Here is a 13,643-nt window from a genome sequence, read left to right on the forward strand (position 1 = left end):
AAAAACACTTTGATACAGCTTGAAAATAAACATGCCAAATACATTAAAAGGAACAGAGACAAATGAACATGGATTAGGCCATGACTAGACTAATTTGATTGGATTAGAAACAGTGTGGTCTTAATCAGCGACACACACATCGGACATCAACACCTCCCTAACAACGGTTTTAAACAACTCAGAGATGAATCCACTTAAAACGACATCTAGCAAGTCCCAAGTTCTGACATCATTAGCGACTGTGTGAGTGTTTTTAGAGCGCCAGTGGCATCAGTAGAGGTCCCACGGCAGTAGGAGAGATGTGTACAATGTCCGTTAGTGTAGTTCATGACTGGACATCCAGGAACATTGTCATTATACTGCATTGAATAAAGGAAGTGCACCTGGCATTACATCCTCAATTTTCTTATCCAGAAAATGGAAGAGGTGGAAACCCAAGAATACAATGTACATCCTTCATACTGTATCTGAACAGCAATCCATTCAGGTTAATGCCCTAAATGGTTAGTTTGCAGAGTATTGTTCAGCAAAGGGTAAATACCAGACTGCATAATAACAAAAGGATTCAGGATAAAATAAGAATTCCTGTACAGAGCAGAGGAGGCTGGTGGGAGGAGCTATAGGACAGGCTCATTGTAATGGCTGGAATGGCATTGAATGAACAGCGTCAAACCTTGTTTGATACCATTCCATTCCAGTCTGTACAATGAACCGGTCCTCCTAAAGCTCCTCCCACCAGCCTCCTCTGGTACATACACATTTTCTGTATAGCATCCGGCATGAGAATTGGTCACATAGCTCCCTGAGTTGTGACGCATGTTCAGTAAACTACAAGTAAAGAGCACTAAAAAAACAACAAACAACAGAGAGCAACAGTTTTCATACCAGCATTCAATTTAATCTCCCAAGCACTTGCTAATCAATGTATCTGCTTAAGGGATGTAACTCTAGCCTTCAAGGGCTGAATGTTCATTTGAGAGATCCACACTTGTAACTTGAACTTTTGCGTAAATCAAGCATTTGTCTCAATAAGATAAAATGACAACCATGTCTCAATTTAGGATTCAGCTGTAAGAACATTCAGTAAACTTGACCCATTCTACATCCTATTCATGTCGCTATACAGGACACTTTTCCTAATATTTTTTACAGAGCTAAACTAAGCTATATTTGTATGAAAACTTGTGACAATTAATTAAGGAATGGCTGTTTCATATTTGAAAAGTAAACGAGCACGCAAACAGGATGATGCAAACAAGTATTTGACATATAGAAAAATAAAAGGTTAAACTGGGGCAAGGGATTGGATATCTTGTTTAAAACAAAGCAAAAACATGAGGTAGCTGTTTCACAATTATGTATAAAATGTATTCCTTCACATCCTTTAAGTAAATCCACTTTCAGGGTCATCGCAATGACAAAGAAAAAAACGAACCTATCAAAATTATGAAAAAATAAACAAATGAGAGATTAACATTGTCACTGTCAGTAAAACAACCATAAGACTGACTTCATTCACCTTACACTTGGAGAGGAACACCCAAACAATAGTTCTGAAAGCTGAACGCTATAGTTTGTCTGTGAAAGGATTGTACTGTCTAGGTCAGTGACTTACGTATGTACGTAATGGATCATAGGGACAGGAGAGGGTTCATAACGTACAGTATATACAGACAACTCAAAACAGGTTCTTTACACTGTACAGCATAAACATGGATATCTAAAATCCATTCATTTTTAAGCATTTTTGCTTGTTCATAATCAGTAATACAGTAACAATATCTCATCTAAAAAGAATAAAAAACAATCCCATAAAGCATTGCACTTTGAAAGAGTCCCTTTGTCTTTCCCCATGCGATATCCATAAGAGAAGTATTGCCTTTGTGGAAGCAATACTCTTCCATTGCATCAGAAAATATTTGGCTATGCAGAAGCTGTAGCCTAGTGAAAAACAACAAAGGGTTGGTTATGAATTAATGGAAATACATGGCCCCGGTAGGCCTTTGAATCCAGAATTGTCCTTTGTTCCTTTGCAGCACAGAAACACAAGAAGAAACTGAAGGTACTGTATATTGGAACATCCTGAGATTTTCCTTCCTTTCACAAGAGACAAGAACAATCATGCTACCCTGTACTGTACAACAACCAGCAGCCATTTTGTTTCCTCAGGAAAACCGTTTGGGATGAAGCACTGTGAGCACCAGGGCATTGATTTTAGGACAGAGGGGATAGGATAGATGGCAGAGGGGGGCAGCCTGTCTAGAGTCCTATGGTGGGTGGTGAGCTGATCCTTAGCTAGGTCTGCCGGTTGGGAGAACGCCTACAATTGCACCCTACTCCCTACATAATGCAATACTTGTCATGGCCTTGGCCTAAAGTAGTGCACTATATAGGGAGTCATTTTGGACACAGAACCTGTCTAGAGTCCCATGGTGGGTGGTGGTGAGCTGGGCCTGGGCTACGGCTAGGTCTGCAGGTTGCCGTACCTCAGAGGGATGATGTAGACAGAGATGTCGTCTCCGGAGCCCAGACGTTCGTTGGCTATCCTCCAACCTCGGTCCTTCAGGACCCCCCGTGCCCTCATCACCAAGTCCTGAGCTGCCATTGTGTACCTGGGTCACAATGGAAGAGACAAAGAACAGTTAGAAGACACTATGGACAATATACTTTGACATAGGGCAGACAGTTGTATTCATCTCCATACAGTGTGTGAACAAAGAGCAAGAGAATGATGACATTACAACCTACACATTAGAAAGTCTCTACACTCTCCCACCAGTCATCTGGAGCTTACTTTACCCCAAACTAAGAAAGGGGTTGGACATTTCAGAAATGATTTCAATGTTATCACTTAAATCAACCACCATGCCATGGTATCCTCAAGAAAGGAACCTTTACGTTACTAGTCTCACAAGCTCTTCATCAACTTCAGAAAATACTTTTAAAATGTGTGTAATTACGGCAAGATACTGTAAGAAGCATATTCTCTCCAAATAAGAGCGAGAGAGGTGAGTGTGATTTGACCACAGCGTCTGTCTGTCAGCAGCTGGGCTACAGTAGTATGAGCGGAACATGGAACGTAGAACATGCCTATGCTGGTCGTCAGGGCCACAGTTGGCAAGAAAACCAGTGACTGCCTCGGCAACCTCCTGGTTGGATAGGACGTCCCACAGCCCATCTGTCCCCATCACCAGGACGTCATCCGCCCCATGTTCATACTGCGTCAGAGGGTACACTTTGACCTGTGGATGGGGAGAGAGGGAGGTAATGGTGATGTTATTACAGAGAAAATAGAAGATCACAGACACATCCTGTATGCACTGTAGACCATTAATGGTGATAGAAAATCAACATCATTCAGAGGTATGCACTACACAATTTGTAACACCGTCTCCCTCCACACAATATCCCTTTTAGACCGGTGTGGTCTTAAAGGGATACTTCGGGATTTTGGCAATCAGGCGCTTTATCTACTTCTCCAGAGTCAGAAGAACTTGTTGAAAACATTTTTATGTCTCTGTTCCCAGTATGAAGGAAGTTAGAGCTACACACAATACCCCATAATGACAAAGGAAAAAATTGCATTTAGAAATGTTTGCAAATGGAAATAAATAAATAAATACCTGAAATATCACATTTACATAAGTATTCAGACCCTTTACTCAGTACTTTGTTGAAGCACCTTTGGCAGTGATTACAGCCATGAGTCTTCCTGGGTATGATGCTACAAGTTTGGCACACCTGTATTTGGGGAGTTTCTCCCATTCCTCTCTGCAGATCCTGTCAGGTTGGATGGGGAGCGTCGCTGCACAGCTATTTTCAGGTCTCTCCAGAGATGTTCGATCATGTTCAAGTCCAGGCTCTGGCTGGGCCACTCAAGGACATTCAGAGACTTGTCCCGAAGCCACTCCTGCATTGTCTTGGCTGTGTGGTTAGGGTCGTTTTCCTGTTGGAATGTGAACCTTCGCCCCCGTCTGAGATCCTGAGCTTTCTGGAGCAGGTTTTCTTCAAAGATCTCTCTGTACTTTGCTTCGTTCATCTTTCCCTCGATCCTGACTAGTCTCCCAGTCCCTGAAAAACATCCCCACAGCATGATGCTGCCACCATCATGCTTCACCGTAGGGATGGTGCCAGGTTTCCCCCAGACATGACGCTTGGCATTCAGGCCAAAGAGTTCCATCTTGGTTTCATTAGACCAGAGAATCTTGTTTCTCATGGTCAGAGTCCTTTAGGTGCCTTTTGGCAAACTCCAAGTGGGCTGTCATGTGCCTTTTACTGAGGAGTGTCTTCCATCTGGCCACTCTACCATAAAGGCCTGATTGGTGGAGTGCTGCAGAGATGGTTGTCCTTCTGGAAGGTTCTCCCATCTCCACAAAAGGAACTCTGGAGCTCTGTCAGAGTGACCATCAGGTTCTTGGTCCTCCCTGACCAAGGCCCTTCTTCCCCGATTGCTCAGTTTGGCCGGGTGGCCAGCTCTAGAAAGAGGGGGTTCCAAACTTCTTCCATTTAAGAATGATGGAGGCCACTGTGTTCTTGAGGACCTTCATTGCTGCAGACATGTTATGGTTCCCTTCCCCACATCCCACAATCCTGTCTAGGAGCTCAACAGACAATTCCTTTGACCTCATAGTTTGGTTTTTGCTCTGACATGCACTGTCAACTGTGGGACCTTATATAGACAGGTGTGGGATCTACCAAATCATGTCCAATCAATTGAATTTACCACAGGTCTTGTAAAAACATCTCAAGAATGATCAATGGAACCAGGATGCACTTGAGCTCTATTTCTGGTCTCATAGCAATGGGTCTGAATACTTACGTAAATAAGGTATCTATTTATTATTCTTAATACATTCGCAAAAATTTATAAAAACTTGTTTTTGCTTTGTCATTATGGGGTATTGTGTGTAGATTGATGAGAAAAAAAACATATTTAATCAATTTTAGAATAAGGCTGTAATGTAACAAAATGTGGAAAATGTGAAGGGGTCTGAATACTTTCCGAATGCACTGCATCTGCTTACCCATAGACTTCCAGCCATTGTGCTAATGCTATTTCGCTACTTCTGGGGAAGTAGATAAAAGGGCCTCCTTGCCAAAATCTGAAAGTATCCATTTAATGAACAGGCTATGAAGAATGACTCATCTGTATATACGTTTTTCCTTTCCTTGATCTTGTCTTTTACCCTGTCTTTTATGATAACAGACAGCTATAGCCTGCAGGTTCCACAAAGAGGTCTTCTAAATGCATAGATCAGCGCTACTCCGTCTACTAGCACTGCTACAGCACACGCTCTTCAAGTATCTGGTATAATGAAAAGGCATCCTGCAGTATGTCACAATCAGAGAGCACTAAGTAATGTCCCTGGCTTTGGTCTTTGGACAAAGTGCCATGGTTTTGAAGTATTGTTGTTTCAATGTGCTGGTAGAGGGAGTACTGTTATGGCGATAACCATGGACATGTTGCGATGTTGTTCCTCCATAGGAGGCATATCACATCACCTCACACAAACTGGGAGTGCTAGTCAGTCACTGAACAAACACTACATGAAGACGGTGTTGTAATAGTGGTTGTGAAAGAATCAGTCAAAAGGCAAAAAATATTGTCTTATCAACCTCTGTCTGACTGGAATAATAACCAGCAATGGGAGACGCAATCTTAAGAATCTGTTTCACAATACAGTTCAAGGGAGATTTCGAAATTGAGACGTCAAACTGTAAAACAGTGATGACTCTCCCACTAAGCACATCTTACTTTTGACCCACAACAGGAAGTGGTTAACAGGAAGAGCCTTGACCTTGGGTCCACCCAATGGGAAACCGTGGAAACCACTGACCGCTGGATTCCATAGCAATTTTTACGACCTCCATCTTATATACATACTGTCTGCACATGTATTTACTGTGACTTTAAAGCAACAGCAAGGGCAGATAGACGGCAAGGAAAAAAGGTTCAAAAGAAGAGATCTTCAAAAAAAAGCTAATCTACTGTAGTAGTTGCACACTGCCTGAACCATGACTGAACTCAGAGGGTGATGAATTAAAGATCAAGAGAGTGTTGAGAGCTTCCTGACTATCAGGAGGCAGGAGGTACGTGTTCAGTGGAGGGTTGGTTGGGAGGTGAGAGCTTCTTTTAAGACTTGATGGGCCCTGGTCAAAAGCAGTAAACTACAAAAGGGATAGGGTGCCATTTGGAACACAGGCATGGTTTCCTCTCATTGTATCATGATGATCTTGAGGTCAATAAGAATTGATGCACTGGAATGTGATTACGGCACTATTAAAAACCCACCAGGTTATTGATAGACAGGAAATAGAAAATGAGGAGTACAGTACTCTACCTCGGGACAGCAGGACAGGAAGGGCTTGATGTAGATGTTGGAGTCATGCACTTTGAGCTCGTGGTCTCCCAGGCCCCTGGTGACCCCAATGGTAGCCAACACACGGGCCTGTGGAGGGATGAGACCATCAAAGAGAGGAACTATAATCACCTCCCTCTGACCCTATGACCCTCATTCCCCAACTCTGTTTTGGCAACAATAATTATTTCAAACCAATGTTTGGAATCATTTGAACCATTGAAGTCTTTTGATGTGTGTGGACCTCAGGGTCAATTCTACTGGTTTTTCAACTCTGTCAACTTGGCGGGATGGGGAATTGAAATAACAATCATGAATTGAAAGAATCCTAATTTAAAATAATCTACTAAATTGAAATTTTATTTACCCTGGCCCAGATAAATCATACTCCCCTCAGTGAGATTCCTTATTCATCCGGGCAGAACTGAAAACTGGACCAATGATGGCCTCATGACCTTAATAATGATGAACTCCAAGGAAATGTTCTCTCAGAGCAAATCTGATCTTCATAAACACACACAATCCTTAACAATCTCTCTCTTCTCTCCCTAGTCTGAGACGCCGGCACGGTCTTCGGTCTCCCTCATTTGTACTCTGTGTGAAATTCCTTTTGATTGCTACTGTCTGCACATATCGCCTCTGTCTCTGAAAAGGGCTATCGGCTCGGAGCTGGGGAGCAGTACTAATTGAATCTATATCAAATAGGAGCCATGTGAGGAGAAGAGAGAGAGAGGGGAGGGAAGCGGTGAGAGTGAGGAAAGAGGAAGGTGAGAAAGAGAATGGGAGACAGGGGGGCGAGGAAAAAAAGAAGGGGTAAGAGTGAAGGTAGAGGAGAGAGACAGAGACAGATTGAGGAGGCAGTCGTACAGTCCGTTGGCCTGACCTTGGATCAGTATGCAGTGCAAATGCTGCAACGAGAGAGCGATGAAAAGAGAGACTAGATAATGATGGAGAGAGACAGGGAGAAAGAGAGAGCTCCTCGGGCAGAGAAGGAGAAACATCCTGGGATTAATTGTTGAGCGTATGTACGGCCCCAACAAGTGCTCTGGCGTTCCTCTCCAGCACAACCCCATCCGCTCCCTTCTATCGCTCCATCTACCCATCTCTCCCTCCCTTCTATCGCTCTATCTACCCATCTCTTGCCCCCTCTCCCTACACTCTATTGCCCTATCTACCCATCTCTCTCTCCCCCACTGTAAAGGAGGGACTGGCCCCGGCTGGCACTTGATGTCGTGGGCACAGCCGACTGTGATAGGAGGGTTAGTGTGGTGTGGTAACAGACTGCACTTGGCGGAATATCTTCTTGGTCCTCAACTAACGACACAGCCCTCTACTGCCTACATGTCAGATGATGGGCATAGTAGCAAACTGTGATAACCAGACTTTGGTTTGGCATCTCAGGAACCACATTAACATGATATAGGCTAGCAATCTTATTGTGTGTGCAGTGTGACTGTTCTAAAGATGGTCTGGAACGCCACCATAGTGAGCCTTCCTGCAGGCTGAAACGGCTCCTTCCTCCAGTGTGACACTGGGTTGACTAATGGTGCCCTGGTGGAGCTTTGATTACAGCTTAGCAACACAAGGCTGTGGGAGTGACCCTATCAGCAGGCAGGGAGCGAGAGAGGCAGGCGGTTCGGCGAGATCAGTCTTACCTTCTTCCCTTCGCCGTAGATTAGGGGAAACTTCAGGTCGTCGTCCTCAATGGTTTTATATGCCCTGCACACAGGAGAGAAAAGACTTTAATGGGTTTTTGTTTTATGGCAGCCAGGCAGGCAGTGGTTGGTACGCAGTGTGGCCGGGAGATACACCACCTCCCTCAGGGCCTGTAGACGAGACGAGCTGAGGAGACAGAGGTAGGAAGAAAAGAGAAACACCCAGACAATACAAAGAGAGAAAACATATCTTTACATTTTTTATTTTTGCTGTTTTTGTGAAAATATACCCTTGTGACAAAGTGGGAAATACCAATGAATGTATGAGATGGTGTTGCTGTTTCAGATTGTGTGTGTGTGGTGTTTTGTGTGTAGAGAGGGATGATTGATTGATTTCCCCCCCCCTGTATAATCCCCCATATTCTCAAAGCAGTGTTTAAACAACCCCCACTCATGCATTTTTCAACAGCATGTGACGGAGTCGAAGATGCAGTACAAGAGATCAGACTGGAAAATATTACACACGTGCTAAGGAAAGGTCTTACATTTGAATCTGGGTATCTATAGTACATTCAATGTAAAACGTCTATACTGGCTCCTTAAGAAAGCCAATGTACTAATTCACATGATGCCTACTGCCCATTCTTTTTCAGTGTTAAACGTTCCACCTTCCTTTCTAAGCAGCAGTTATGACCACATTGAAAGTAACCACCCCATGGTCACAAATCACACACCATTTATACCGACTGAAAGGATTCTGGATTTTCTATTCTAAATTCACACCTGGTCCTGCATGTGAATGTGAAAAACACCAGCTTGGTAATGAAAGCCGTCCTACCATATCTTGTCAGATGCATTTCAGCTGTGCTGGTGTACAGAGAGGAGGGTTAGACAGGACTGGAATGGTTTTTAGATTACTGGTTCCACTCGGAGACCATATGCTTCCACCCTGGGCAGGCAGGACTCACACACTCAGCACTTTCTACAGCATGCAGAGCTAGACCTGAGGCCATCCATCTATCCACAGTATCCATCCATCCACAGTATCCATCCATCCACAGTATCCATCCATCCACAGTATCCATCCATCCACAGTATCCATCCATCCACAGTATCCATCCATCCACAGTATCCATCCATCCATCCATCCATCTGCAGGTATTCCCCTGGCCGTTGGAGGTACGCAAAACAACAATGTGACTCACATTTAAAACATTTTTTTCCCTTCACATTTTCAAAACAGTCCATTTATATTTTCCAACGGGGCCATACATTTGGGTGTATGGCCCCGTTGATCAGTCTTACACACCACCACCACCCCCCCCCCTCGCCTGAGTAGCCTCTTTTCACTGCCAAAAATAAAATTAAACCATCTAGAGTTCAGAGAAATAACAACAATGCCAAATACAGGTAACCTAGTCAAATAATTAACATCCAATCACATTAACCGTTACTCTCTCACAGGAATTCCACTAACCGTCCGTATGTAACCTAACATAGCTGCTGCTCATGTTGGTATCTGTACTGATGGAGCAAAAGCCATGACAGGGAGACATAGTGGAGTGGTAACTCGCATGCAAGCAGTTGCTCCCGACGCCACTTAGGTACATTGCAGAATTCACCGAGAGGCTCTTGCTGCCAAGGGAATGCCTGACAGCTTGAAAGATGTTTTGGACACGAGAGTGAAAATGGTTAACTTTATTAAAGCAAGGACCTTGAACTCTTTTGTATTTTCTGCACTATGCAAAGATATGGGCAGCGACCATGTAACGCTTTTACAACATACAGAAGTGTGCTGGTTATCAAGGCACAAAGTATGGACACGTTTTTTTAAATTAAGAGACGAGCTTAAAGTTCTTTACTGACCATAATTTTCACTTGTCTGACCACTTGCATGATGACGAGTTTCTCACACGACTGGCCTATCTGGGTGATGTTTTTTCTCGCCTGAATGATCTGAATCTAGGATTATAGGGACTCTCCGCAACTATATTCAATGTGCGGGACAAAATTTAGGCTGTTTAAGAAGTTGGAGCTCTTCTCTGTCTGCATTAACAAGGACAACACACAGGTCTTTCCATCATTGTATGATTTTTTTGTGTGCAAATTAACTCAAGCTTACTGACAATGTCAAATGTGATATAGAGAAGCACCTGAGTGAGGTGGGTGCTCAATTATGCAGGTACTTTCCAGAAATGGATGACACAAACTGAATTTGTTATCCCTTTCATGCCCTGCCTCCAGTCAACTTACCGATATCTGAACAAGACAGCCTCATCGAAATTGCAACAAGCGGTTCTATGAAAATTGAATTTAAAATCAGAAGCCACTGCCAGATTTCTGGATTGGGCTGCGCTCAGAGTATCCTGCCTTGGCAAATCGCACTGTTAAGACACTGATATCCTTTGCAACCACGTACCTATGTGAGAGTGGATTCTCGGCCCTCACTAGCATGAAAACTAAATACAGGCACAGACTGTGTGTGGAAAATGATTTAAGACAGACTCTCTCCAATACAACCCAACATTGCAGAGTTATGTGCATCCTTTCAAGCACACCGTTCTCATTAACATGTGGTGAGTTATTCACAATTTTCGATGAACAAATAAGGTTTTATATGCAAGATGGTTAAATAAAGAGTAAAATGATTGATTATTATTATATTATTATTTGTGCCCTGGTCCTGCATGTGAGCCGGGTTGTGACAAAAACTCACACTTATGTTTAATAAATGTATCGTATAGTGTGTGTGTGGCAGGCTTACAATGATGTCAAAAAACAACATTTGAGAGTGAGCTGACCCTGGTGCTAGAGGGGGTACGCAGCTGGAGGTTGAATGTTTGAAGGGGTACGGGACTATAAAAAGTTTGGGAACCACTGATCTACAGTATCCATCCAGCCATCCATCCATCCACAGCATCCATCCATAGTATCCATCCACCATATCCCCATCCATCCACATCTACAGTATCCATCCATATCTACAGTACCCATCTATCTACAGTATCCATCTAGTGTTATACAAACTTAAGGCTTCACTTTAGCACTTTAATATGATCTATGGTCCTTTCTGACTCATTCTGTGGGGTTCTTTTCATTCCATCATTTCACCTACAAAAACATAAAGCTTTATACTGAAAAGCCCCAGCAGCCTTTATGATTTCAAAAGGACATCTAGCAGACATCTTCGGACTAGTCCCTATGGGGACTGAGTCAGACTCCCAGTGAAGTTAGTGTTTTACCAGGACGCTCCCAGTCTCAGAGCTCGGCCTCTCTCTGTCTAGCTGGAGATAAAGCATTTGTAACAGCGTGACATACACACATTAATCCCCTCATAATACCTGCTCCCACTCATACCTCTGGGACTGTCAGGGACAACACTATGGTTGCTGCAAACAGCACCAGACATTCACAGGCTCATTTTGCTGACGAAGACCCAGTTTGGGGTTGAAACGATGTTCAATGAACCTACCCCTGGGAACATGTACCAGTGTGTGGATTCCATTGTTCGTTAGACCATGGTTTTCTACAATGTGATGATCTATTTCAGACAACCACACTGTAGTGTGTGACAGAGGAGAGGGGAGGAGAGGAGAGGTGGTGGGCGTAGTAACTGCTAGCCTGTATCCTCCACTCTGCCGGTGATGAGAGATGGGCAGGAGAGCAGTGATCTCATCTCTTACGAGTGGGCAGGGCCACTGCTCAGTGTACTGGGGTGATAGAGAGAGACATTAGCTTTACGTGCTCAGTATACTAACCACGACTCAAACACACACAGGCACTCACAGTGCACACACACATCAATAAACTGTGGGGTGACATTGAGGGGCCGTCAGCAGCAGTCAGTCATGTATGGAGTCAAACAGATTGCGATATTAGAGAGTAAAGGCAAAGCTTAAGACAACCGTTTGCCCAAGTTTGATAGGCTATAAATCGATGCAGTGTGCGTTCAGAATTAAAACAGGGCCAAAGTGGACGGGTGTGGGCCTACAGTATCTCTCCAAAAATAGACTATTTACATCACACTGCCAGCGTAGGCAAGAAAGAGGGGAGTGCATGTGGAGAGGGAGAAGGAAGAGAGAGAAAGACAAAAGAGAGCAGTAAATAAGTGTGACAATGATGAACGTTCTAGGATTCGCCCCTCTCTCCTCTCCTTTGTCTCAGAGAACAGGAGTCCAGTGAGACAGCTTGAGTCCCTTGATCTCCTGCTCCCTCTCCCTCTTTGCCTCCCTGTCTCCCTCCATCCACTGTTGACTGCCGGGGTGTTTGAACATGTAGAACATGCGTGCTGCTAAACATCCATCAACTGAACACAGCCCTGAAACACCACCGCCTGCCATCCTTAACAACCCCCCCATCTGCACTATCAACTCACAGCCCAGCTCACTGCCAACTGGGCATGGAGAGGGAGGAGGTGGTGGAGGGAGTACACAGACAGACACACACAAATTCAGTTACGTCTTTTTGTCTGTTATGGTACACTAGAGGCCAGTTGTAGTCCTGAGAAGAGGCCACTTTTAAAGGAATCTGTTTAAAAATACATCACAGGCATGTGTGAGTCAGTGAGACAGATCCTCAGTTCTGGATTCAACAAGGAGCAGCACTGCTCTACATCGGCACATCTTAACATCACACAGACAGAACCGCATTGAGAAAGATCCAGCACCAATAAACCTCCCCTCAATCACCTCTTGCTCGTTCACTCCTCCCTTCAGTCTACCTCTGTATCAAAGATGATGTGGAGCTGTGATGGGCCCTAGTTCTGTCCAGATCACTGATGAGCTGAATTGTCCCTGTCATTCATTCAGACAACACCGAATGTCTGGGTCTATCAGAGCATTCCCTGTCAATCAGCTTTACTGAGGGCCATGGATGAGAATGAGAGTTTCAGATAGACAAAGTGATTGCGGACAAAGGACATTATTTCAATAGTACTGTGTAGTTGCTTGTGAAATTGCAAAATGTAAAGTTCCAATGACAAATCATGCAAAGATGCCTAATTTTAATGATCTAATGATTATGGATCTCATGACTATGGTAAAATGGTGGGGTAGGATGATTTCCTAAATGCAGCATCTGTCTAACTTATTCCAATGAGAGGACCAAGGCCCTCATTACTTGAGTTCCAGTAATCAAACAAACCACTGGTGGAAAGAAAGACAGACACAGACAGTTGGATAGAGACAGACAGACCAGACAGATAAATAGATACCCACCAGCCAGACATAGTGAAGTCCCGGTAAAGCATCCTCTTCCCCACTTCCTTCCTCTGTACACGTCTGGGGAACTCCAGATGTGTAAACTCGCCTCCTAACAGGTGCGGCTGCATGTAGGCCTTTACAGAGAGAGGAGAGAGAGAGGAGATTGAAATGCCCAGTGGATAGGAAGGCAATCACACAGTCTATTAAACCATCCAAGACACCAGGCAGGAGAGTTAAGCCTAGTAACCGTCTGTACAGGGAGTCATATGTTGTGATAACTGACAGCTGTGCTTAATAAGAACAGAGCAGACCTGGGTTCAAATACTATTTGAAATCTTTCAAATACTTTGATCGTTTTCTCTGCCTGGAATGTTAGATGGCTGGGGTTTGCACTTTTGCGACTAGTCTATTGGTTCCATTGCGCCAGG

The 13,643-nt window shown here is 44.0% G+C and overlaps 1 protein-coding gene across 1 annotated transcript in view; it reads right to left on the reverse strand.

Annotated features, from left to right (window-relative positions):
* Nucleotides 1-871: 871 nt before the first annotated feature.
* Nucleotides 872-13,643, reverse strand: part of LOC115192681 (protein phosphatase 1H) — a 42,712-nt gene continuing 29,940 nt past the window's right edge. Inside the window, exons 6-10 of the mRNA XM_029751450.1 lie at nt 13,231-13,349; nt 8,015-8,078; nt 6,342-6,449; nt 3,091-3,242; nt 872-2,612 (exon numbers count right to left, since the gene is read on the reverse strand). Coding sequence (XP_029607310.1) covers nt 2,465-2,612; nt 3,091-3,242; nt 6,342-6,449; nt 8,015-8,078; nt 13,231-13,349 — 591 coding nt within the window. The 3' untranslated portion in view covers nt 872-2,464. The remainder of the gene's footprint in view (nt 2,613-3,090; nt 3,243-6,341; nt 6,450-8,014; nt 8,079-13,230; nt 13,350-13,643) is intronic.

The sequence above is a fragment of the Salmo trutta genome, chromosome 4, assembly GCF_901001165.1.
Source record: "Salmo trutta chromosome 4, fSalTru1.1, whole genome shotgun sequence".
NCBI lineage: Eukaryota > Metazoa > Chordata > Actinopteri > Salmoniformes > Salmonidae > Salmo > Salmo trutta.